The sequence below is a fragment of the Camelus ferus genome, chromosome 2 (genome assembly GCF_009834535.1).
Source record: "Camelus ferus isolate YT-003-E chromosome 2, BCGSAC_Cfer_1.0, whole genome shotgun sequence".
NCBI lineage: Eukaryota > Metazoa > Chordata > Mammalia > Artiodactyla > Camelidae > Camelus > Camelus ferus.
Window position 1 is genome coordinate 56,206,640 of NC_045697.1, and position 14,347 is coordinate 56,220,986.

The following is a 14,347-nucleotide window of genomic DNA, read 5'->3' on the forward strand; positions in this document are numbered from 1 at the left end:
TAGGGCACTTGCACACTGCAAATTAGGGGCAAATAGATGACTGCTTTTGCCAAATTAACTGCACTAGCAAGTTGCTTTTGCTAACTTGCAGACTTTCAATTTAAAACAACAACATTTCATAGATGTGGATTGAACATTTGCGAAATGGCTTGATTCAGTTTAATTCTTAGTGTACAATTTGGAGAAAACTGGTTTAGAACAATTGCATGTCTTATGTGTTCTCTACACTGCCTTCATTGTATTTATATTTATATCCATATAAACCAACTATAGCCTATATTCAAGTATTCTTTCTTGCAAATAATCAAGGCAATTTTTAAATATCTCTTTTGTTTTAATGCAAATTACAGATTTTAAACGCTTATTACAGTTAATCTCTCTATTTCTATGCTTTTTAAAAAACTGCATTGTTAACATTTTAGTTAAACTTAAATTATAATCAATCTAGGGAGTAATTCTCTGGACTGAGGAGTAAGTTTTCCTTTGTTGTAGTTATTGTTTGATTTTTAAGAAGAAAATTATCACTAATGCATTTAAACTACATATAATGGCTTATTCTTTATTCCAAAACAGCACATACTTAATCTGTATGTTTTCATTACATCAAAGTAGATATAATTTTGTTTCATAGGTGGTATCATCTTCTGAATTTGTGAAGTAGGAGGTAATGCCGAGTGGTCCAAAGAGAAATGTTCATAACAAAGCACTGTTTTTACCATAGCAGTCTAGGTCAAGACCCTGAGCCTAACCTTGCCTACATTTGCATAACAAATATTGTGTTGGATTCTTTTGTCCCTTCATGTAAGGTTTATTGCATTACCTGGAACATACTTACTTCATGATTCATAACTAGACTTATTTTATGACCATACAGACATGAGTTAAACAAACTGGCTTTCATTACCTGATTCTAATAATAATGGATACTTCAAATCTAATACATAAGCCATATACACTTTTCTTTCAATTACAAGACATCATCCAGCTTAATATTTAAATGGTACATCCCACTTAGCAAGACAATACACATTCATATTATCACGAATAATGTTCAGAAAAGCACATGGATTAAACCATTCAGTAATGAAGAAAAACACTATAAGCTGACACAAGATTATTTCATGATATTTTATCAATGTTTAATTTCGATATGAAATGAAGTGAAAAGGCCTAGATATTGTCAGATTTAATTAATTTGTACAGAACAGCTGTCCTTGCCTATGGTGAGAGAGTGGGGTTCTTTTATACCTTTTAATTTAGGAAAGATAATGTATGTTTTATTATCAATAAACAAATGCTAAACTTTGTGTCTTGGTCTTTAGTGAAATAGCATTCACCCATAGAATTCCCCTTTCATACACAGTAAAATTCATTCTCAAAAAGGTTTCTGACTTTTCTCTAAGCTTATAAAATAATTATAGACATTAATTTTGCTTGTGAAGATACAAAAGAATTATACATTCTGGATAGCCAATTAACCCACGAAAATATGTTGAACATACTTGCAGGGCTTAGTGCTAAGTTTTAGGTACTCTGAAAGGAATGTGTAAAAGTCTGTTTTCTCAATGTTTTGTAGCTCAGCCATCCCCTGGATTTTTTGGCTCTAAGGCTTTTATCAGTTGAAGGCATAATAAAATAAAGGTTTACCATTTAAAATTAAAAAGTCATTTAATTTGATTAAACTTAATTTCCATTTTGTTTTTTGAAAGTAGTCCATATTCACTGAGAAATGGATTCACCAAACATATCTGATAGCTGATACTTCCTTACTTAAAAAGAATTTAAATTATGAAAGACTGTTCAAAAGTACCACTTGTTCGTAAGAAAAGGGACATAACATAACTACACAGTATTTGCTGATGTCAAGATTAATTCTTATTCAGATGGATACCTGCTGTGTGTGTCTATGAAAAAGTAAAGATAATGTCTGAGAGTAGAAAAGGTAGGATGAGTAATTCAAACATATTTTCTATTAACTTTTTCTAACCTTTTAAAGTATGCCTTTCAAGTCTGTGCATTATAACAACATAAATACTTCTTTTAAACTCTTGAATATTTAATTGAAATTTTAAATTAATTTTATCTAATTAATTTTTTAGTGAAGTGGAAGGTATGTAACCAAATATCTGAAGCGTTTTGTGCACTCACGCACATTCTCATACACATCCTGTACACATTATTACTGAAGCATGCTGATACTTGTTTGGGGGAGGAAAACTGCTCAGCATCTTTGAAATTATAGGGATAAAAAAGTATCCAGGAAATTAATAATTAAAATACAACTTTAAAATTATCTGTAGCAATTTATTATTGTAGAGGAATCCAGTCAATCAACAATTAAAGGAAAATTATGGCCTCTTCTTTGAGAGAGACCATGAATCTATTATTTTCAGTAAATGTTCATCCTTGTATAGGTTGGTTATAGAAGTCTTTGAAGAGTTACTGAAATTTTGTAGCTTTTATTTTAATGGAAGTTCAATTAGATAAATATAAAATGGTAGTATTGTGATTTACAGCTGTACACAGTTTAAAGGCCATGTGTCAGTCCATTCCAAACCACAGAGTGCTTTATGTGTTTGTTACTGTATCTCAAGCATGTCCATGTTGTCAAAGTGGAGGAACATATCATATCACTGCAGAATGTCTTTTCATGAATACTCTGCAGGGCTCTTGGTATTTAAACTTGTGAAATTGAAATTAGTTTAGCTTAACTGTTTTATCTTGGAAAAACATACCATTGTTAACAAAGTAATAATTCAATCAACATGCTTTACATGAGCATGAAAGACATTCCATCCTCGCTCATTTGGTAAACTGGTTTTACCTATACATATTTTCTTCAGTATATTTTACATTTTAAGTATCTTCTAACTTTGCTAGCTATTAGTTATGAAGTATATAAGTTCTAACTTAAGTAGGAGGTGATATTGGTGCATAATATATTTTTTAATAAATTTAAGGATATTCTACTGTTTGATGAACTCTTACAGGAGCTGTCTTACCCTAGACTATGAAAGGGAGTTCAATTCAATTCAGTATTAGAATCGATCATTGACACTACAGAATACAGCACTTCTATAAAAGACAGATTTAGAAACAAAAATGTGAAAGTAATACAATTCTAAACAATTTTTAAAGTCATACATCTATAGTTTGTTTATAATTTATAATATAAAATGTATTTTATAAATGTATAAAATTCATAATTTTATTTGTAATTATGATTTATAATATATATATATAATGTCTTTTACTGAAAGACCACAGTTTTTGTCTCTACACACACACACACACACACACACAGGATGCTATTTTTAAATCGTCATTTTGAGTGTCTTTAAAATTGTGTGTGTTAAACTGAACAAAATTAAACAGTTAATGAATGTCTAAATATGTGCCAGACAACATGCAAGCAATTGCCACACATGACTATTTAATGGCTTAATGACAATGAATATGTTTTAATGTCCAGTGTCCAGTACAGTTTATGACACATAAGTTTGGTTCATTACAGATATTGAGTGAATGAATATATAAAGGATATGTAGCAATTAATTTTACTCTCTATTTATAAATATTATATAATTCTTTGAGCTTCTATAAATACTTGCTGAGCCTAAATTATATAGAGACAGGGAGAGAGATTTAATGTATTTATCAATCGTATTCTTGTTCTTCTTTGATATTGTTTTCTAATATTCAGAGAAGCCTTATTGCTTTCAATTATGTAAACTTATATTCTAATTAGCTTATTCTAAATTCTAAAATAGGATCTTTCTCTTGTTTCTGTTTGTAAACTTTCAAGAACTTTACCTAGTTTAAAATCTACTTTAATATATCAGTGCTTTAACACAATGCCTATTTTTCCTACTTAGCATATATTTTAAATATAAGGAGAAATCTGCTGTTATTATTAAATTTTGGTATACATATTATTCCATATTTTTTGAGTTGTGATTTTCTGATTGCATGTTGTGTTATGCAGTTTTTCTCAATTAACACATCTTCTAAATTTCGACTAGCCTGTCTTGTGGGCACCTCATTTTGAAAAATCTATTTAAAAAGCAAATTTGACATAGCTGATATCCTCTGACTTTCACATATGATAGAACTATGGTAAAAATCTTGTTCATAGTGATTTTCTGTCATTCTTAATAAAGCATAATTAGATAAATCCAATAACATTTTTGAAGGTTAATTATGTCTTGAATTCTATCGACAATAGTCTGTGTGCAGTTTTATTCCCATTTCCTTTTATATATGTTTTTAAATGATCTGTATATTTTAATTCTAGTGGGGGTAATTATAGTATTATATATTAAAAAGCAGTAAACAACTAAAAAGTAAATGGTAAATAGTAACAAATAAACAGTAAAAAATAAAAACAAGTAAAGAATAAAAAACAGTATATTTTATATTACTTCTAAATTTTTTTTCTTGGTGACCATGCTTCTGAAGTACTGACTTTGAATTGTAAAATGAATTCACTTGGGTATCCCAAGAGTGATGGACCTTTAAGGCTAAAATATTTTGGAAACATTAAAAATAATTTAATTGTCCATAAATAGTTGAAAAAATTCTAACTTGTCACCTTAACCATTTTTGGTAACTTTGAGGACTTTTTAAAAAATCCTAATCAGAGTGGGCAGCACCTTTTAGCAATTTTAACAAATGACAGCCTTTATTCATTTGAATATTGATGACATGCTTTTTTCTGTTTAGATTTTTAAAACTGTATTTTAATTGACATCTATAACATCCTTGTTTTTAAAGCGATCAGTATGAGAGCTAGTGTTGATAGTTTGTGCAAAACTTGTAAAGCAGTGTGTGAAGATGTAAGGTTATTTTTTACTTGTAGAACTTAATATTTAAACAATTACAGTTAACCAGCTTTTATTAAGTTCCTGTTATATCATTTAAACCCTGAGAAAGACACAGATATATTATTCATACCAATAAGTACTGATGAATATGTACTCAGTACAAAGAACTATGCTCCATAGAATGAAAATCAAATGAGCAGTTTCCATTGTCCAAGATGTTTATACAAACTGGGAGTAGTTGAGAATTCATACACATGAAACTATGACAAAATACTTTCTGTCTTCCATGAAAGAGGTGCTAAGTAAATAGTTCAAAGATCTAAAGGATGTGTAAAGGAAGAATATGTAATCATGGAATTCAGTACAAGCGTCATGGAAAAGGTAGTGCTTATAAAATGAGTCTTGAAGCATGAACAGAATAGGATTACTAAAAATAGTTTCCTTCCCTCCAGAGGACTGCTAAAATAGCCTCCTGAAACCTGTTAACATAGGATGCAGTGTTTGGTCTCCTATTCCTTGTCCAGCTTACAGGGATTTGCATAATATTTTCAAATAATATTTAGGTAATGTACAAGTGTCATATGAAACAACTTTGCTCCAGAGCTTCCTTTATTTTTGAATCAAACATATCAAGTTGGGATTTACAGAAATTTTACTGCTTACCTAAATAATTATTTGTTGAATATTGCCCTGATTAAAATGTAAAAAGTCAATTTTGCCTTTTTTTTTTTTTTTTACTATTATTTATTTTCTGTTTCTCAAATATGTTGTGGCTTCAGGGTATAGAGTAGAATTTTTACTTTCTCACCACAGTACAAATATCCTTTGCCACAGTGCTTAACAGAAAGAGCACCTTCAAAAAATAATACATGCAGTGTCTTCTAAATGCATTCGGGCAGAGGGCGTAGCTCAGTGGTAGACTGTGTGCTTAGCATGCACGATGTCCCCAGTACATCCATTGATGGGTTTAATCCCCAGTACTTCCATTTAAAAATATATATATATATAAAAACGTAATTACCTCTCCCCCCCCCCCAAAATGCATTCAGATTAAATCCAAATCCCTTATCATTGATTATAAGCTTTTTTTTTTTTTTCCTAATTTACACTTCTTGTCTTTTCCTGGAATGCTTTTCCTGCAATATTCAAAGGAGTTGCTCAAGTGCTGGAAATTACAAGATTAGTAGGGATGGAGATAGTGAGTGTGGTAGGAGACCATATTTAAAGGGTTTCTTAAATATTATGTGGAAACTCATAGGCTATGCTGGCATTCTGTAGTAAAATTAACTGGAGTTTACAGAAAGAAGAGATGATCAAATGCTGTTGAGAATTATGGCAACAAGACAACTACATTCTTAACCAAAGCAGTTGCAGTGGGGTGGAGCGTGTCAACGTGTGATTTAAAATGAGGAACTGTAGATACATGCATTTAATATATTTTAAGAAAATATTTTAAGAAAATAATTTAAGAAACTGTTGTTCTGCATGGAAACAAAACTGTTTGGTAACCATAGGGAGAATTGGAATCAAGCAAGATTGATAGTTGTGTTGTTTGTTTTGGTTTGTTTCATGTTATTTCCATTGAAAAGTTCTGGAAAATTGTATCAGACTTCTGTGAATGACTAGATGAGGGAGGAAGAGAGAGAGAGAACCTGAGCATGTAAGAGGGATCTTAGACACTTGGAAGATGACTCTCAGAGTTACAGATGGGATTCCTAATTCAAATAGATTTTTTTTTTATATAAAGAGCAAAGATATGTTTCCATTTTAACAGGAAGAAAGGTACAAGTGCACATAGGCTTGGAGATTTGGTGGTAAGAAAATAAGAAAATAAGAAAGTTCCTCTATGATGACTTGTTTTCTCAGCACATACACAAATGTACCAGGAGAGTCACAAAGGAATAGAGCTTGTAAGGAATTAGAAGAAATAGGAAATGCTACAAAATAATCACCTTGATGCTGCGAACTGGAATTAACTAAGGAAATAATACTAAGATTGTCTAGCAGCAGTGCATGTCCCATTTGGATTTAGGGCCGTGGTTTGAAGGCAGTGGATGATTATGATTTTATGATATTTTTCTTGGACAACATTAACCCTACAGTTTTCCTTCTATACCTCTATTTGGATTTCTTTAGCCGCCTCAAATTAAATAATACTTTAAACGCAATCGTTATCTTCCCCCAACACATTTCATAACTAGTGTTCTCTATCTGAGAAAATGGCACCAGTATTGCAGTTTAAGCCAGGCACCTTAGAGTCATTCTGAGGATTTCTCACTCATGCATCTGATTTATTAAATGTGTCATGAAATCTTGCTGATTGTACTTCACACTTATCTCTTGAATTCACCTACTCTTGTCTATCACTGCTGGAACCACTCTTGCCCATTTCCAGACCAGTGCAACAGAAACAAAAGGGCCAAATGCCTCCATCCATGTTCCTCTCCAGTCCATTGCCCATGCTTCTGTGAAATGATCTCTTAAACACCACTTTGATCGTATTATTTCCCTACTTAAAACTTTGTAATGACTTATTTTTACCCATAAATTTAAAGTGCCAAATAATAGAAACGATTAGGTGTTTCTGATTTGATATCCTCTTCCCTCACATCATCTCTGTCTCTTTATTCCTACACTCCCCCTGATTGGTTTTATTTTGTTTCGTTTTTTGGTTTTCTCCATCTCCTGATTTGCTCTCCTCCTCTTTTGGTTCTCTGAGAAGATTTCACCCTCTAAGACTCTGCAATACTCCTCCTCAGATGGGATACTTTTCCTGATCTTGACACCTCAGCAGAGACTCAGCTTCCTAAGGGAAGTCTTCTTTGGCATGCCAGGCTAAATTTGGTGTCTATATTCACTCCCATGCTCTTTCTCTTTCCTGGCATAATCATATTTATAATTATTTGTGCAGCACCTTTAAGACTCATAAAGGCCGGACCGTGTCTGGCTTTTTCACCTTCGTAACCCAGTACCAAGCAAAATTTATGGCCCACCACCTGCAGAAAGCATTTTGTTCAACAACTGAACAGAAAGATACATTTATCTACTTTTTACTTACATTTCTATTATTTCCTATTTCCAACGTTCCCATGGATTTGATCAACAGTGTTATATATACTATCGTATAAAGTCTTTAAACTAAAAGGCACTGGTTAAAAAGAAATGACTTTTGTTTCAGGAAAGATAAATGAGTTCCTAATATGCAGAACGTGTGGATTGACAGTTCATTTCTTTGAAAGCAAATCGTGTTTAAAGTGAGAATGGGTTTATTGAAAAGGATAAAAGAAGAAAAATTGGATAACTTAGCTAAGAATGGTACTGGCTGCTACAGCAATCCTATTATAAGAAAAAGAATATTTTAAATCTTCTCCTAATCATTTAACTACAAGAATGTCCCTAATACTATCAAAAAGCTCTTCTTATCTTTCAAATACCTTCACATTTTCTCTGAATTTATAAGAGCATTAAGGCTTTACTATCGCTATAATTAGATCTTCTGAAAAAAGTACCTTCTCATTTTTGTCAATTCCTGATTATTCATGGTGATGGCAGGAAGCCTTAGCATGGATTACTAAAACTCAAGATCATTTATAGCACATGAAAATTAGCCCCACTTCATTATGTATATCAAAAAATTCTATGGAAATACAAGTTTATCTTTAAGCTTTAGCAAATGTTCATTGATGCTTAAATAAATACTTTTAAATCTATATAGTGAATTTTAAAAAAAGGAAAAAATATAGGTGGTTGATTTGCTTTATTTTAACTAAGCTCTAAAAAGTCATCAAATCATCAGTTCAGTGGTCTTCAATCGGCCCATAGGAGGCAATTGGAATATTGAAGGTTGGCTTTATTATCAATCAAGAAGAAAGAAAAATACAAGAGTCCAGAGAATCTACAGAAGAAAAAGATTTACTTTGTTAGCGTTCACTTACCTTACCACCAACTTAACAAGGGTATCAAAGAACCTTTTCTTCAAGTGAGTCTGAACAGTTCAGTTACATTCTTCATGCCATGCCACTCAAGCATGAGCTGCAGAACACTATGTGAACACTTTCTGTGGTCAAATACCGTGATAAGTATTGTCAGTACAGAATTGAATAAGGCACATTTTTTACCCTTTGTAGAGCACTATTGTTTTTATAATGCAAACCTGGCTGATACTAGAATAGACAGATGTTGAATCAGTGAGAACCTCAAAAGGAAAGTTCTAAAATGGAGCAAAATATAAATAAATGCCTAAACTCTGACTCCTCCTGAAATCAATATAATGTGATTGATATACCAGCTCAATCATGAATTCTCTTCATTGTAACAGAATTTGTGAAGCTATTGGCACCTATTAATTAGTTTATTAATTAAACCACAGAATTTTAGCCCCAACTGTGTACCCTGCCATTCTCTGAGCATAGTGGAAAATTCTGCATTTCTTCAACATAAGCTGTATTAATAATAGCGAAAATGAAAATTATACTCAAAGCAGTACTTCAGTGTTAAATACATATTCAGTATTTATTTAGAATATAATTTGATAGAAGCTCCTATGGCATAAAAATCATTAAAAATATATATATTCCCAACATGTTTCATTTAAATACTTAAAATAAATATTTGATTATCTGAATGAATAGCTTGTTATTTATGATTCAGAAGCCTATGAAAAAATTTTGAACTTATGAAAAGATGGTGTTATATGTAATCTATGTATGCTAGTCAAAATAATGACATTATTCACAAAGCAAACACTGCATCTGTTCTGGGGAAAAGCTTAGTCTCTTATTTCTTTTGACAGTGTGCAGACCTGGGTTCTTCAAAGCCTCACCTCACAGCCAGAGCTGCAGCAAATGTCCACCTCACAGTTACACCCATGAGGAAGCTTCAACCTCTTGTGTCTGTGAAAAGGATTATTTCAGGAGGGAGTCTGATCCACCCACAATGGCATGCACAAGTAAGGAAACCCACGGATATTTGGTGATGCTGACTTTCACCAGTTTGAAGAAAGAGCATGATGGAGCCTGTTAACATTCTATTCCCATTTCCCCACAACAGGCATAATGGTTAATCTTCCAATAGAGTATGTCACCAGATTTCAGTCTTCTTGAATGAGCATTGAGAAATTTGAGTCTCTTTTATCACTTACGGTTAGAAGCATCCCTTTCCCCTAATTTCAAATTCAACATCTGAGCCACAAATACAGCATTTTTCCTTTTGTTTTATGATTTGTTTTAGTGTTCATGATAGCTACACATAACTTTGATAAATTCATTTCCTTGTTCCTGGTAAACCTATTTTATTTTTCTTCCTCTTCTTCTTCTTCTTCCTAGCCAACTTTCTGATCACAAAAATATGCAGTAAATAGCACTTCCACCTCCTTGTTCTAACCTGCCCCACTAAGCTGCAGAGGCCATTTATAAAAGAAGACAGGAAACACTACAAGAACATGGAGAACTGGGGGTTAGCAAGTCAGACTTGAGTCAAATACAAAACCAGGTGTCAGCTAGAATTTTCAAGTATTTGTTGTGTTTATGAATAGTGAGTGCTTTTAACTATTATTAATTATAAGATCAGGTAATCTTAAAATTAGAAGAGATGAATATTAAACATTTAATTCCAACATTTGTAGTGGATGCATCCATATCTATCAATGTTTTGGTGCTTTGTTTTTCTTATATTCCAGATTATTTTGGGGAAGTAAACAAATCTATATGTTAGTTTTCTTAATGACAATACGTCTTTATTTTCTCCACAATCATAGTCTCCATAACAGATCAAACAAAAACAGAAAATGAAAGGGAAGAACAGTGAATCCCCTTTCCCCATAACATTAAATTTCCATGATGTCCCATGTCCTACTATTTTAGATCCCAGTAAGTTGTAGTTGCTTTCAAAGATGAACAAAAATTTTTGAAATTTAATATTCACTAGTATTATGTATAAAGACATATAACTTCTTTAATCAAATAATCACAAACTGAAATTTCATCTGAATTTCAGTGTCTGAATGTCATAGTTTCAGTGAAACATATTTTCATAATTTCTCAAATCATTGATATTGAGTTTACATTTCTAACAATCATTCTTTTATCACATTCTGATAATTTTATGGGTTAGATGATCACTAATTACAAACAATTCATCTTCAAATGAATAAGCAGCATTATTATATACATTTTTTGAAAGGATACATTTGAATGGAGGTATAAACTGATTGAATGTAATGCATCTTGGTTGCAGTGGAGATTGCTTCAATTATTCAGAGCCAAAGAAAGCCCAGATGGTGGGGGTGAAAAGTTAGCTAGATCATAGAGTGGTAATTTAGGGAGAGAAAACCATGTTTTGAATTACTGGCATTTCATTAAGTTTTTAAGTATTTTATTTAAGTGGTCCAGCCATGATCTTTCTCTTTCTCAGCATAAATGTGAGCCTCCCTTTCTGTAAGTTTACAAGGTTTGGGAATGGGGGAGAGCCCGTGCTCTGGTGGCAGGGACTGCTTAGCTCTCTGTTAGGACCTGAGGCTTCATGTTTTCCTCTGTCTCCAGGTGTGTGAATTTCCAATACTGTGTCTCAAAAGAACACTAATTTGTATGCATTTCTCAAAAACAACTATTGGGACTCCTGTAGGAGGTCTTTCTAATATATAATCTGTGAGTGTGTGTGTTCTGTTTTTACTTGCATTCATTGTACCACAAGTACTGCATATGATGACCCCCTTGAACAGAGGAGATGGCTTGATTGATGTCTCTTTGGCTCTCTGGAATTAAATTTATGATTTCAACTCCTTCTAATATTTTTTCTAGTACTCTGGAAAACAAAATGTTGTAAACTTCTAGGGAAAGAAAATCAAACAAAATTAAGATTCTAATAAATCTGCTTACATTAAGGGTACTCCTCACAGCCCAGCTTTGGTTCATACATCGCATCTATTAATAGGACAGTGGAATTTCATTACATTATTTTTAGGTATATGTCAGTCTGAGCCTCTACTGGTTATGTCTTGGAGCTTCCCTTGAATGTGAGTTTCACTTTGAGTTTGAGAGGCATATGTGTCCCCACCCACATGCTGAGGGGCTGTTAGTAGCAGAGTCTGAAGAAAAGGAAGGGGCAGACTCTGATGCAGGGTTACAGATTTAGAGAGAGGAAAGGTGTTAACTGTGGGTATATTTCCGTTAGCAGGGGAAAAAAGTCAAGAAGTTTGATATCTTTCTGAAATAGACATATTTCAAGTAGATTTCACCTTTTTACAGAAATAGACCTGTAACATTTTAATCTCAAATTGCATTTTTTTCTGTAACGTTCCACTGTTAAATAAGCTAAATGTAATAGTAAAAAATAATACTTGTATTTCCAACTTAAATATTTGTTTCAACTTAAAAGTGACTGTTTTATATTGAAGTGTGTGAGGTTGTATGGGAAATTTACAGGACTCAACCACAAATATAGCCAAGGTGGGGACTGTTTTGTCAAAAATGGCAACTCTTACGTTAATGGAGTTCTTTAAGTGAAATTTTACAAATACGAGGTAGCTTTCTTTTTACATTTACAGTTAGTCCTCAGCAGTCATGGCTTAATAAATGTTAGGTAGAAATTTATACTAATTTCTGTATCTAAAGCAGACAGCGTATATTAAGATAACTAAGATATGTCATCCTAAGTAGCTTAATTTATGCTTATGAACCGTTCAGCTACCATCACAGTCGATTTTATTCCCTGTTGGGAAATCTTTACTAAGTTTGAAACAAATTTAGGTGTATTTTCTCTTTGAGTACATCAGATCATATAATATTAACAGCTGACTGAGGTTGTAACTCTAAATATCTGAAAATCTACTACAGAGCCAGACATTATGCAATTATTTTAGACTTTATTTTTTTAGAGCTGTTTTAAGCTCATAAAAAAACTGAGAGGAAATTAGAGAGATTTCCCATACGTCCCCTGCTGGCACACATGCATAGCCTCCCCATTATCCACATCCCCCACCAGAGTTATACATTTGCTACAATTGATATGTAACCGATGTTAGTTCTCTTTAGTCTGCTAAGTATTGGTTTCAGAAATAAAGCAATGTGCACACGGGTATTATTTCTTATTTATATATAAATTTATCCTGCTGATCTTTTCAAGGTCTGAGCATGTTCATTCTTCCTTTCATTGTATTTTTGAGAGTTATTTTTAAAATCAGTTTTACATTTCCAGTTAAGTAAAATTCACAATTTTTCAGAGCCGTAATATTAAAATGATATCAATGTAAGCAAAATTTTATTGCAGATTGTAGTGTTGATCAACTACTTAAATTCTAGTTCTATCTTGGTATATGAGGAAGGGTCTAATTTTGTTAATGATTGATCAGTAGATATGCAATGTATTTTGAATAAACTAAGGCTATTTTTTTTAACTTCCTGCAGAATTTGTAGTCAAGAGCCACAGTGAAAATTCCTATTTCTACCTGTGCTCCTTGCTTAGTAAATACTTCAGATTTACTTCCTAGGTTTCAGGGACAAGTATCTGTGAGGGAAGTAATCAGTTCAGTCCCCAAGGAAAATTTTTCCTTGGACTTGCTGAAGAACTTGCCACTGTTTGAATACATAATTTTATCTCACATTACTTTTTGTTTTTACTCCATAATGCTTTACATATACACTAAACAAAACATCTTCTTTAATTTAACTCATAAGATTGCCAAGATAAGTCATTTCTATAGGATATAAACCCCACTATTGTCCCTACAAAACTATAACAAGATTTTTCAAAGATTATTACAAATTGATGACTCTTGCATTCTCCCTGCTTAAAAGATTGATTGCAAATCTGTTTTTTCCCTCAGACCAGAGATTTGTGTAGTAAACAAATGCCTAATTTTATCATCTCAAAATTTGTTTTTTTCACTTTACTTTGCAAACCAGGACCCCCCTCAGCTCCTCGGAATGCCATCTCAAATGTTAATGAAACTAGTGTCTTTCTGGAATGGATTCCTCCTGCTGACACTGGTGGAAGGAAAGATGTGTCATATTATATTGCATGCAAGAAGTGCAACTCCCATGCAGGTGTGTGTGACGAGTGTGGCGGTCATGTCAGGTACCTCCCCCAGCAAACCGGCCTGAAAAACACCTCTGTCATGATGGTGGATCTGCTCGCTCACACAAACTATACCTTTGAGATTGAGGCAGTGAATGGAGTGTCCGACTTGAGCCCTGGAGCCCGGCAGTATGTGTCTGTAAATGTAACCACAAATCAAGCAGGTAAGTGTGATGTCCAACCAAATCATGTACCTTAGGCTGTATCTCCACAGCTGAGCGCCAAGTTGCCTGAGACCTGTTAGAGAACTTCCCATTATCCAGAGGGTTAGGATTTAAATTCGAAACATCTTGAAATGCTTTTTTTTTTTTTTTTTCAGTTTTAAACAAATAAAAGCTAAAGCTTTCTTAGCAGACACAGCCATGGACAGAAAAAAAGAGAGAGATTTTAATTGAATTTTTTCATTAGAAAATACATCTTTGGCTCAAATCCATTGGCTAGCAATTATTTTT

General features: G+C 32.8%; 1 protein-coding gene across 9 annotated transcripts in view; it reads left to right on the plus strand.

The window, feature by feature from the left end:
* EPHA5 (EPH receptor A5) overlaps positions 1-14,347 on the plus strand; it is a 313,192-nt gene that overhangs the window by 146,908 nt on the left and 151,937 nt on the right. For 7 of the 9 annotated variants that reach the window (XM_032459293.1, XM_032459303.1, XM_032459295.1 and 4 more), the window contains exons 4-5: positions 9,616-9,771; positions 13,724-14,059. The exons of the other annotated variants lie outside the window; for them this stretch is intronic. In XM_032459293.1, the coding sequence (XP_032315184.1) occupies positions 9,616-9,771; positions 13,724-14,059 (492 nt within the window). The remainder of the gene's footprint in view (positions 1-9,615; positions 9,772-13,723; positions 14,060-14,347) is intronic. 9 annotated transcript variants of the gene reach the window in all.